The sequence below is a fragment of the Aotus nancymaae genome, unplaced genomic scaffold (assembly GCF_030222135.1).
Source record: "Aotus nancymaae isolate 86718 unplaced genomic scaffold, 86718_ANA_hifiasm-v0.15.2.pri h1tg000041l, whole genome shotgun sequence".
NCBI classification, from domain to species: Eukaryota; Metazoa; Chordata; class Mammalia; order Primates; family Aotidae; genus Aotus; species Aotus nancymaae.
The window spans coordinates 28,781,735-28,795,252 of NW_026988455.1; the positions used below are offsets into that span (position 1 = coordinate 28,781,735).

The 13,518-nt window shown below is 40.0% G+C and overlaps 1 protein-coding gene across 5 annotated transcripts in view; it reads right to left on the reverse strand.

Annotated features, from left to right (window-relative positions):
• Window positions 1-13,518, reverse strand: part of NTRK2 (neurotrophic receptor tyrosine kinase 2) — a 347,366-nt gene that overhangs the window by 211,656 nt on the left and 122,192 nt on the right. Inside the window, exon 12 of one of the 5 annotated variants that reach the window (XM_021676042.2) lies at window positions 2,037-2,318. The exons of the other annotated variants lie outside the window; for them this stretch is intronic. Within the exon in view, the coding sequence (XP_021531717.2) occupies window positions 2,281-2,318 (38 nt within the window). The 3' untranslated portion in view covers window positions 2,037-2,280. Of the gene's footprint in view, window positions 1-2,036; window positions 2,319-13,518 lie in introns of those variants that run through there. 5 annotated transcript variants of the gene reach the window in all.

Below are 13,518 nucleotides of genomic sequence, written 5' to 3' on the forward strand. Positions count from 1 at the left end.
CTAGGAGATGTCAACTGATCTTTGATATAATAAATTGCCTTATCTGTCCATTTCTTTCCATTTTAAAGCAAAAATCTATCTTTCAATCCTTCTAGCTGTTGGGTACAAATATTCTTTTTTTTTCCTTTTTGGGTCTGAGAAACTTTAAAATAGTTCTTAAACAATCCATCGCCTTTTTTGTGGCTCCATGGAATAACATAAAAGCTTAAAAAAAATTTTTTTTTGCACCAAATGGCCGATTCTTAAGAACCTTTGCCATACTGAGCTCCTGCCTGGCTCACAGCTTGAATTTCATTTTTCTTTCAGGGGTCAGGGTTTCTGCTGTTATTAGCTGGCCTCTTTGTAAATCAACACCTTTGGGAAAGACCGAAATCTAAGTAATGACAGAAACTGTCATTTAGCAGCGAACAAGAAAATGGGAATTCAGAAAATATTCAGGCCTACCCACACTGAGGGCCAGCTGCCCTTACACTCAAATGGAGTTAGGAAGAAAACTTAAGAACTGGCAGCATGTTTCTGCTTTTGAGAAACTGCCACTCTTTAAGGCATGGGTATGGAGTAGCCAAGTTAAATGCTGCAATCCATAGGATTCTGTGGAAGGTCTGCATCAAGCAATAGCATATTTAGTGGCTAATGTAAAAGATACAGTATAAAATATTCATTATGGATATCCTTTTTATATCAGTGCTGCCTAAATGGATCCTGATTTATTAAGATTAATGCCTTGGTTTACACAAGATTCAAACAATGTTTCTGACCATGTTAGACTGGTTAAAAATCCATAGAACATTAAAGCTAAATTGCAACATTAGTGCAACTATTTTTTTTTTTTTTAATTTAAAAACATCAATGTTTCCAATCCAGCTATGGCATCTGTATGCATGTCTAACAGTCAGAGCTGATTGTATTTTCAAACAAAATGCTTCAGGCCTGGCTCTGAAGTCCTCCTGACAAAAAGGAGCAGGGTGGGGTGGGGTGGGGATAGCCAATCCTTTCTTCAGGACAAGGAGACTGCCTGGCATAGACTGAACAAAGCATACGAAGGCCACTATGATGCTAAAGTGAATGAAACAGGTGACCATGGGTCAGACTCGGGGGATGCAGAAGTCTGTAGCTCTAAGGCTGCCCTCTCAGCAATGAAGAAGGACATTATAAAGCACATATTCATTAGCGACCTGCCACCTCTTTGCTGCTGGGGTCAGAACAAGCTTTCCTACCCATGAAAACCCAGCAGCATGATAGTATGTTGTAGGGGGACTATCTTTCTTAGAATCTCCTCTCCTGCTCACAGCGGGCCAGCCATTCTGCTCCTGGGTCTTTTCAGAGTAGAAAAGCTGCAGTTCTGTAATGCAAACAGCATGAGATACTGTGGCCTTCTCACTCGACAGACTTCTAAAAAGCAGGTGGATCACAGAGGGCAAATAAAAAAGGGCAAGGTTATAATTTCACCATATGCATATATTCCACTCTTAGTTATTCTGAAATTGACTATGCCTAACCTAAATCTATAGCTCCAATCAAACAGCTGCTGCTGCTTGTTCTGGTTTTTCTTCTTTTGAAATGCTTTTCATTTATTTGTTTTGTTTTGCTGGCTGAGGAACTTTAAGGCAATTCTCAATATTGTTTGACTCTCAGACCTAAGCTAAACATCTGGACCTTTATTGACAGTAAAGGAAATAACCTTTTAACACCACCACCAAGTCCCCAAAGTGATGATAGATATGCCCTTAACTCTTTTAGTCACTGTGTTACACATGAAAAAGTCAAACCTCCTGAATTCAGTGCTGATTAGAGTACAGAAAATCATACTAAAATATGTGTTACATGTAGATTAGACTAGTGTGCACTTAGACCTGTTCCCAACTTCAAATTTTTTTAACTTTGCAGGTCAACTTTAATAAACAGAAGAAATTAAGTCAACAAATGTCCAGTAGGGTCAAAAAGCACACTTTTCAGAAGAGAAGCACAATCCAATGGGATTTCATTTCAGTTTTGTATTTGAACTACTGTAAGAAGAGAAGCATTAATTTAACATGTTTTCTTGAGGTGCCGCTTAGCTGCCTGAGAGTTGCCTCTGCATTGGTGTTCCCCAATCACAGCTCACAATATATGCAGGCTTCATATAGTACATCCTTCAAACACCACCCACATCTACCAGATAACCCCAGATAAGCAGCACTTCCCGGGATAAGCCAACAGCAGTCCCAAGAGTCCAGCTTACAGGGCAGCATCAACCAACAAGCACCACAGCCCCTTTTTCTGTCTTTTCCTTTATTTCAGCTACCCATCCAGTGGGATCTTATGAAACAAAACAAAACCTAAAAGAAACACAAAATAAAACATAAGTCATGCTCAAAAGAAAAAATTAATGAAAATTAACATACAAGTACAATAACTTTCAAATGAACATAATAAATAAACATAAAAAATGAGACACAACATGGAACATACTTTAAAACATAGAGCAATATATAATAACAGAACAGAAATGGGGAAAATGAGCATCTCATTATTGAGCAACTTAGTTTTAAACTTAAAACTGATTTTACATGGTACATGAAACAAGGGAAAGAAATGCAAAGAATTTCTGCATACAGCTCCACCCACAACTGTATCAGCTGTTAGCAGATTACTTTAAGGAGGAAAAAAATCTGTGTACACTACAGATGATCCTTGAAGAATTTTTACATATAGGTTGATGCAAAAGTAATCACGGTTTTGGCCATTGAAAGTAATGGCCAAAACCGTGATTACTTTTGCACCAACCTAATATTGCTCTTTATGGGTGGAGGAATTAGTTTCAAGAATACCTATCTACTCAAATCCTGATTTTCTTTCCCCAACTAATTTTAGTGAATTATTTCTAAAAGAACTGATTTACTCAGCAACTGGCCCAGAGAGCTGGCTAATTTTAACTGGTGAAATACTGGACAATATAAATTAGATTCTTTTCTAAAAATCCTTATATAAAATAATTAATTAGTTGCCAACTTTAAGTACTATAGCAAATATATGACACATGTGGAGATGTAATATTATATAACATACAACATGCAGTATATTGTATATGTATATATTATATCTATAAGACATATAGCAAATGTATATATTATATAGAATAATATATAAATAATATAATGTATAATACCTAACATAATCCTACAAACATTTATTAAGCACCAACCAAACAGAAGACACCGTAATAAATATTACAAAAATAAAGAGAATACAGTTCCTTGACCTCAAATATTTTATTACCCCACAGATGGAGAAAGATGAATAAATAATTTGCTCAGTAAATGACAATGAATCTACTTTGTGCCAGGTTCTCTTCTTAGCACTGTGCCCAAACTATTCTTTTTAAATTTCACAATAACCCTATGAGGTAAATTCTACTATTGTGACCTCTTTACTGTGAGGAAACTAAGACCCAGAGAGTGAAGCAGCTTGCCCAAGGTCCGACAGCTAGTGTGTCATGAAGCTCAGATTCCAATTCAGAAACTCGATTCCATAGCCAGTCTGCCAGGACAAAGTGCAAGAAGGAGACAGTGAGCTTTCACTGAACTTGCCCAAGGAAACCCAGTGGAACAGGGAAAGTTCTAGTACACATAATTCTGTGTTTAGTTTGCATGAATCTTTATTAGATCCATAAATGGCAAAATAGACGATGTCATAATAGAAATCTCCAAGACATTTTCAAGTTCAACTTTGGAAGGTGTCTCTAAGCCCAACCCTGCAGACTCTCCATCTTCCTCCACCTGGTGTCTGGTCTGCCAAGTGCTGGTGTCATCTGCCTCCAGAACTGTAACTACCACCACCAATCTGTGTCATCGTTTACAACAATGCTAAAAGAGTCCACGGAGCTTAATTTCCACGGCATTTCTCTCTCCCGCCCTTCCAAAAGAACTCAGTACAGATGCCAAACATCATTTACGGATTTAATCACCCACAAAGCCCTAAGAATTTAGGAAGTACTCAGTGGTGCTGATTAATTCTCCTTCATAACTCTCTCCAGTGTCCTTCTAAAAGTTTTGCCTCCAGGCTAACAGAAGCTGAGCTAGTTTAAGAGTGCACTATGGCACGGAGAATGAGCATGCCAAATTAACAAATCAAACTTCTTAGGTTTTAAGAGGGTGGAGCTCAAATTCTTTCCCACTGAAACGATGTGAGAATTAATATAAGGATGTCAACATTGTCAATAAAAACATTAGAAACTTAGTGATATAGACAGCATGAACCTAGAATAAAAAGATTTGTTGACTCCATAACACAATGATTAAACTGCTGGTATAAAGCCTTATTTCCAATGGGTTTATGGCAAAGGAACTCCAAGAGTTTACTAATCCCAGCATGTTTACAGCAGGAACTTAACCAGGCTTCTCTTTCTTGTTTCTATTTGCCGTTTTCCTGCCACAAGCCCCTCCAGGCTCACTAATTATTACAGTTGGGAAACACAGCTAACTTTGCTAGATGACAGTTCTACTGGACTATTGCCACTCATTCAGGATGGAACTGTCCTAGCCCCTGTTTCAGTTGGTGTGAAGTGTCCCTCTGCAACCTTCCTGTGCTTGCCTTTTGTGATCCATCCTTCCCAAAGAAGTAGATATCAGCTCCACACGCCCATACAATAAAAACAAGTGAAGCCGCCATAAAAACACATACGGTACTTTTCTTCTGAGAAAAAGTCAGCCTGTTGCAATTGTAAGCAATATGCATTCAAACTGCCACTTCCATCACCCTTCACCTCAAAGAAGGCAAGTCATCCTACTCTTTCATACCCTTGATCTTCCCATACTGTGGACAGACTAAAGATATTTCACCACATATTGAAAAATTAATTTGATGTCAAGAGAGATTGATAGCAAAATTCAATCCAGGCCCCAATTTGCTTACCAGGATCTCATAACTTTTGCCCTCTCATATTATAAAAAACTCAAAGGACCACAAAATGATATAAAACAATAGAAGATTATTTTCTCCTAGTGAGGGGGAAAGTTTTTAGACCACAACAAATGGCTGAACATCTTGTGGGTTTAGCAGCCAAACGAGCTGTCTAGCTTATGAGCCTGAAATATAGATATTTTGACAATGTGACATTCTGAAGCATTTGTAGCATTCCGATGGTGCATGGTAGTTACCGTGAGACCAGCTCCTTTACCAAAAACAACTTTAGTGAAACTTTGTCACCATTGCACACACTAGCTGAGCTATATAGGAACAAGGATAAAGCAGGTGCTAGGTGAGAAATGGGATGTAAAGTTGAAAGCAGAGAAGGAAGAAACCGGACATGGCCTAAAACTCAATCTCTGCTATTTGCTGATTTAGGATCTACTCATTGACCTTTTCAAAGAGAAAGATGGGAAAAAGAAAGGAGTCGAAGGACAGTGAAGTGCTCTGCTTTTTTATCATTGGCTCACAACTCATTTAAATTTATTTACATTCAAACATGCACACATTTTCCTCCTATTACTCAGAAGCAATCAGCCATAAAATGGCAAGGATCTGCAGTACATTTAAATTAACAGCAATTTATCTGGAGCAAAAAGGAAAACTGCTGAGCCCAAAGGAAGCGAAGGGAACGGAAGAAAGATGCAGCTGCTATCTAAAAAAGCAAATCTTATCACATTTGTCATTGGGAGAGTTCAAGCAGAAAACTGCCAACTTGAGCATCTGCGTGGCATGGTGCCATTGGAGACGATCTGGTGGATAGGGCACCAGGGTAGCAGTTCACCTCATTGGAAAGCAAAACAAATGCCTTTTAAGTCTTCTGGTAAATGTTTACTAGGTACAATAAAATAATAAACTCCCATGTTCTCATAATATCAGGTGTCTAGAATACAGTGGGTTCAAAAAGCTTTCCATCACAAACATAATATCAGGTGTCTAGAATACAGTGGGTTCAAAAAGCTTTCCATCACAAAGTGAGATGTGAGCAAGGTACAGCTGTGGTTTACTTCAGCATCTAGGCTTAAACACCAATTGTCCTAATTTGACATTTTTGGAGCACTTAAGATCTGTTGGTTGCTGCACCAACTATTCCTTGCTGTTGTTGCTTTTTCTATTTTATAGATAACTCACTCAACTCACATGGTGGATATGAAGTGTCCAAGGTCACCCAAGAATGAGTAAGAGAGCTGAAATCTAAACCTCAGAGTCTCGGAACTGTCAGTCCCTTTTTGACAAAGGTATCATCTGCATCTGTAGCAGAAATCTCCCAATATATAAGTTTAGGTCCTGGTCCTGGTCCTTTCTTCTCGGTGCTCCATCCAGAAGTTGCTTAAACATCTCTAAAACACCCCTTTTGCTTCCCAAGGATGTACTTTGTCCACATACTATCCCTTCTCCTGAGATCTTCTTCCACCAAATGAGATCTCCTTTGAGAAGCTCAGACTATTCTTCAAGGTCCAGTGCAAAAACCTTCTCCTGCAAGTGCCCACTTCACTCTCCGCTAAACTTCTGAAGCATTCACTTCTACTCATGGACCTTCTTTTGCACCTTTTATTTTATTTATTTATTTATTTATTTATTTTGAGACAGAGTCCCACTCTGTCACTCAGGCTGGAGTGCAATGGCACAATCTTGGCTCACTGCAACCTCCGACTCCCGGGTTTAAGCAATTCTCTTGCCTCAGCCTCCCGAGTAGCTAGGATTGTAGGCGACCACCACCACACCCAGGTAATTTTTTTTTTTGTATTTTTAGTAGACATGAGGTTTATCTATGTTGGTCAGGCTGATTTGAAATTCCTGACTTCAGGTGATCCGCCCACCTTGGCCTCCCAAAGTGCTGGGATTACAGGCATGAGCCACCGCGCCCAGTCTGCACCTTTTAAAACTTGTATTTATTTTCTTTTGATTTCACTCCATCTGAGACTGTATCCCACAGGAGGTGAGAGGACATGTCTATACATTTTCTATGCTCAACACGGCCTCACACAAATACCAAGAGCTGAAGGCATTTTTGGTTTTATAATAATAAGGTCTAGAGTTTGAGGTTTATTTTTCTTAGTCTGTTTTCTGTTGCTTAAAGCAGAATATCTGAAACTAGGTAATTTATAAAGAAAGGGAATTTATTTTTACAGTTACAGAGGCTGAGAAGTCCAAAGTCCAGGGGCTATACCTTGTGAGGGCCTTCTTGCTGGTAGGAACTTTCTGCAGAGTTTAGCAGTAGTGCAGGGCATGACATGCCCAGGGGGCTGAGTGTGCTAATACAGCTGTCTCTTACTCTTTGTATAGAGCCACCAGTCCCACTTCTGTGACAACCCATTAATCCATTGATCCATGAATGAACCATCCATTCATGAGGGCAGAAGTCTTGTAACCCAATTATTTCTTAAAGGTCTCATCTCTCAATACTCTCACATTGGGAGTTAAGTTTCAACAAGAATTTCAGAGGAGACAAACATTCAAACCATTGCAAATTTCAGTGTACTCAACAACCCAACTGAATTCAAGAAGAAGGAAGGATGCAACATAACACAGGATCTACTGCTTCCCATTGGCAACTGGGTTAATCCAAGCACTTTAAAGCATCCAGTGTGTAATCACATTTTTCTCAGTACAGTGAAGCCTACAGAGTTAGACACGTGGACACCCAGTGAGTACTTCCTGGAGCATTTTAAGCTCCTGGGGAAAAGGTGCTAGACTTGGTTTATTCTAATTCTCACTTTGATCAAAATTACAGTAGTGTATGTGGGACAAAGGGAAAAAAACGTGGTCCATTTATTAGCTGGAGGTAAAAAACTAAAATTATTGAGGATGGTCAGGAAGGCTTTTAAAGGAAAAGCTCTGGTTTGATGTAGCAAAATGAAGTTTCGTCATGAGCTAAAAATGAAAGTAGAACGCACATTTGGCAAAGCTAGATTTCGTAAGGAAAGCCAAAATTATTGCACAAGTAAAACTCAACGATTCTTAGGAGGATGTGCTCTAATCAGCAGACCCTGATGACAAGTGTCTGAGGACTCAACAACTACTATTTCAGAGACTTCACAGAGGATAGGGAGTACATTCGAAGACTGACGCCATTGCCCCATCCACAGAATCACCTACAATTGTTTCAAGTGGAGTAGAGAAAAAGAAAGATGAATTTGTGGTTTCAGAGGCACTCAGAGGCTCAAAAGGCTTCACTACTACCACATGGGGACACCTAAATTAATCTATTGGTCTTCTGGGATGTGTCTACCCTGCTGTCTTGCTTCAATAAACATGTATTGCCAAATCTATAGGGTAGCTACTTGTAGAGTGAAATGATATTTTCTTAAAGATGTCATACCACAATTCTAAGTCTAGAGAGGCTTATCAGTGATTCAAATAATCAGTACAGATGAGCATGGAAGCATAAATGTCATTATAGAAGAGTATGCACTTGCTGCAGCTACCATAGATCTTGTGCCTAAATTTATTTCCATAAAAATATTCTAGCCAGTTCTTTACAGTCTATGAAGCCAGAGTGCTGAAACCTACAGAGTCCAAACAAAAGGTTAATGATATAAATCCATTACCCAATCAACCTATAACTACATAAAATCTGCAAGAACCTCAGATATACACAATGTGAGGTGTTTGGCTCTGCCCAATTTTGGATGAAACTGTGGGCCATTGATGAAAGTGAATCTGGGATTAATGTGTCCAAAGTAAATAATGTACAACAAAATACATAAGAGAAAAGAAATATATGTAGGTCAGCCAGTACCTGTGTGAGCATGATGATAATGACTATGGGGAAGATGAAACTCAGGAGATAGAAGGAGGAAGAGGAGGAAAAGAAGTTGTTTATTTTTTAAAGTTGTTACTATTGATGCACTTCAGACCCCTCAAGCAAGTACAGAGAGTGAACACAATTAATGAAGAGTAAAAATAGAGATGATAAGCCTCCAAAACAGGATTATAAATCCAGGTCCAAGTTTAAGCTGACCCTAGAAGAAAGAGAGTAGAGGAAAATAAACTTTGTCATGAAGCCACACTTTTTCATTATGCATCCCAAGCAATACTTCAGAAATGGAGTTTGGAGATCTTTAACATTTAGGATTCTTGTTAAGATAGCAACAATCTGGGAGCTTTTGTATGGCCAATGTCTCTGCCTATTGCTGAAAGTCCCATAAGTCAAATCCACCAGCAGTCCCAATTAAACTAGAAGAGGGTCAAACAAATTATCCTCACTTGAATACAGGTACCTGAAAAATCTCATCTCTATTTAAATTAGCTAAGAGTGAAAGGTAATGAAACCTCAGCTAACCACCAAGTATTCTGGAATGTGAAACATACATATGTGGGATTGATAATCTCCATGAACTGACTACAATAAACATGAATTACCCAACTCCCAACTCTGCCTGAGAGTGGGATGGAATGCAAGGCCTGGGTTCCATCTGGCCAGGGACTTCTTGGAAGGTAGGCTAACATCCTATGATCTGGAGCCCAGAAGGTAAAAACTGCTGAAGTCCTCATTCAGAGGACTAAACTATGGCTTTTCAAGAAACCTAGTTCAAGGGGTCACCCCCAGAGCCAAGGATGGTATCCTTCTCCCCATGTGCTTCTGCCTCATGGCCTCTTCCTCACTGCCCACCCCTACAAGCGAGGACATTAACAGCCCACTGCCCAGGCTCCTGTTCCCAGACCAAGGTGGGGCTGCATATCTGCTTCTGAGGTTGCTGCAGGCAGATATGTGACCCTCAGGGGAGGGTGGGCAGAGAGCAGGGAGCTTCTTGGCTTCAAAGACGCTTCTCTGGCCTCAGCTTTTTACCAAGGAAATGGAGGTGCCTAAACTTGAAAACAGAGAAAGAATATGAGGAAGGAAGAAGGTTCTTTACCCAGACATCCCCTTTTTCTCTAGTGCCTTTCCCCAAGAACAACCATTAGGAGAACTTCCATCATCCCAGATATTACCTAGCTATAGTGAGAATTAAAATGTGCCTCTCCTCCACAGCAGGGTGGGCACAGACTCATTTGGCACTCTACTGGTATCTGGGGAAGGTTAGGTTGAAACGATGATTGTCCTGCCCTTTGTCAGTCCACCTGGGGCATTAATTGACACTTCTCTGTAAGAGAAATCGAAAGTCCCAGATCAGATCCTGGGAAGCATATCCAACTTAAACCCCAGTGATCGTGTCTTATCATATCAAGGTTTATAAGGCAGATCCTGAATTGTTCATCAGTCTTCAAGAAAACCCACTCATTCATGTCACAAACACAGAATCCACGCTCCTAAAGCTTTTCCACATCTGGTGGTACCCTCAGGATACCGGCAACAGCCAATCACTATGCACACTCCTTAAGCTTAGCAGGTGACCCATTTCAAAAGGCCCCATTAAAACAGAGAGCTTACTCTATCTGAAAGCAGATTCTCAATAGGAAACTTGAAAAGTGCAAAGCCAATCCCAGGGTCACAGCCTTATATACGTTCCGACTGAGGCAGCCAACAGAACCCCCGACTTGAGTTAAATTAACCCCACAGTTCTAGAAGCCTCTGCTGTCAGGGACATTTTTATTTGCTCAAAGAGCTCATTTTGGAATAGGCCCATGCTGCTAAGTCAACCCACCTCACTGTCTTTCCTAATGCTTAACAATGTCTTACAGCAGTGGGGCGTGTGCCAACCTCAGTGGTTTCACACAGCAACACCTCTTTCTGAAGGATTCTCTCTTCTCCTTGATGCCTTCATGTTGGATCATGGCAAGTCCCTTCATAATTCTTTGGTTCAAGTAGAATTTATATATAAAGAAAACCCTGGATTGTAAAGGGCATACATTTTTACATACACACACCAGATTTCACAGTTTATTTTCCTTCTTAAATAAAGTATGGAGGGCCAGTTATGGCATTCCAAATATAACAGCTTGGTTAGAAATTATGGTGACCATGCTAAAAATCCACCAGACCCAAGACACTGGAAAAAAAATGCATTTTAGATTTTTTAAAATAAAAATTTAATGTACCCAAAACATCTGACATTATTTTAAGAAATGTTTTCCAAAGTTTACAGGAAGTAGTTTGCTAAGTCAAAGTGATTAAAAGGAAAAGGCAATTTATTTCATAACCCTATGCAAATTCTTAGTTTAAAAAAGGAGTCATCATCTCCATAAAGAACAAGAAGCTTTGAAAACATGTGATGGACAAATGCATTTCTTTGTGTGAAAGCAGTAAAAAAATTTTAAATGTCACATAGATGAAAAGACAGTGTAATTACATGTGTACAGCAGGAATGACTGGATTATATATTAATTTTCCTTTCATTTGTCACAATTATGGCCATTTACCATCCATCATTTAACTGTACAAGATCCCAGAACTAAACAGAAGGTCTTCAATTGATGACGGGGTTATGTCCCATTAAACCCATCATGAGTTGAAAATACAGTAAGTTGAAAACGTATTTAATGCACCTAGCCTACCAAACATCATAGCTTAGCCTGGCGTACCATAAACCTGCTCAGGCACTTACATTTGCCTACAATTGGGCAAAATCACCCAAAATACAAAACCCTGTAGAGTCTCAATTGTTTGCCTTCCCGATCCTGTGGCTGACTGAGAGATGTGGCTTGCCAACCCTGCTCAGCATCACGGAAGAATACCAAACCATTTTCTTCTGAATGCTTATCACTGCTGCACCATCATAAAGCTAAAAAATTCTTAGCTGAACCATCCTAAGTCAGGGACTGTCTGTACTTACTGGTACCACTGGAATTAGAATTTCTAAAAGTACAGTCACTCCGCACATTTATCTTCCTTGAAAATTGTGTGCTAAAGCATTCATTTCAACAGTGATGCCCAAAAGGAAGCCACCTAGCTGCTGGTTAGACAGCAAGAAGAAGTCTAAAATCAGAAACATCTGTTTGGATCCTGTCCCTTTCCCTCCTGAGCTGTGTCATGCTGGCCCAGTGAGGGGTCCTCTCTGAACCTCAGTTATCCAACTTTACAATAGAGATGAAAAGACCTAACAGATTTTGATAACCAGACTAAGGCGAGTACTTAGTGCTTTCCAGCTTTCCATTCATAGGTACGGGCAGTGAACACCAACCCTGCCTGCAGTAGCTCAGCAGCCACTGCAAATGATCCCATCAATTGCATTGTAGATCATGGGCCGAAATAGATTCTTTGTCATGAGTTATGAAGAAAAAGTCATGGAAAGGAGCTTTGCTCAAAAATTCCAATCCCCTTAGAAAAGAGTGGCCTAAAAATTCCAATTTCCTCCTGGAAAAGGGTGGCCCAAACTGAAAGTTAGAAGCCTTTAGGTTCCTGGAGGAGGGCTCCAGAACCACAGCTTGACAGACCTACAGGGTGGCCTCGTGCCCTCTTGCACCCCCTCAGGAGGTAAGATGTCCTTCCAGCCAAACAGTGAGCGCTGGCTGCTGATACCACTCTGTCTGAATGCTGGCAAGTGCCAGCAATTTCACACCCATGGTGGAAAATATCCAAGAACTATTCCATGGCTTTAGTTCCAATTCTAGGACCACAAGGAAATATTTCGCAAAATGATTTTGCCTCTATCCTGAACTGACTCTACATTCCTCACCTGAGGAATAGATAGACACATAGGTGGTAATTATAAAACTACATCTTGGCTGGGCTTGGTGGCTCATGCCTATAATCCCAGCACTTTGGGAGACTGAGGCGGGCAGATCACCTGAGGTCAGGAGTTCAAGACCAGCCTGGCCAACATGGTAAAATCCTATTGCTACAAAAATTAGCCAGTTGTGATGTGGGTGCCTGTAATCCCAGCTACTTGAGAGGCTGAGGCCAGGAGAATCACTTGAACCTGGGAGGCAGAGGTTGCAGTGAGTCAAGATCACGCCACTGCACTCCAGCCTGGGCAACAGAGAAAGAGACTCCATCTCAAAAAACACACACACTATATCTTGATAGATCTTCAGCTTCCAGTTGTTTTAGACACCAGAACTAGCCATCCAAAAGCGAGAGGAGTGCCACCAGGAACATGTCCTCTCTATCCAGACTTGCTTCTGAGACAGCGCCTGTTTCCCCTTAGCTAGCATCTTCCAGCAGCAGCTAAATGAACCAAACCCTAACTAAATTTAACTGGCTAATTGCACCTAAATTACAGTCACAAAGCCCCTTCAGAAGATTAAGTCAATTTCTTGAGGGAGAAAGTAAATGTTTTACTATATAATTATAAACTTAATTAACATAAAATAAATTAATTAGGGACTTGAGTTGGTAATGAACACCATGGTTTAGATGTTTATTGCTGTATTTTCCAGGGGAAGCTAAACCTTGAAAAGTGGGCTAACTTGTTCTTTAAGCCTAACTTCATCTCACCTCTCCCACCCCCAATTGAACTGTTAGATTTCTTATTTATATTCAATAGAATGGCATGGAATACTAATTCTTCTATGCCAGAGATCATTCTCATAGCAAGAAACTATAGTGAAAATGTCCCCTCATGCTTGACATCAAAAATTCCATAGAATTCAAATGAAAATAATTTATGTACTAATCTCTAGGAAAAAAATCCCCATCCTAAACCCTTATAGCTACGATAGTTCCTAGCTGGCAGTTCACTAAAATAA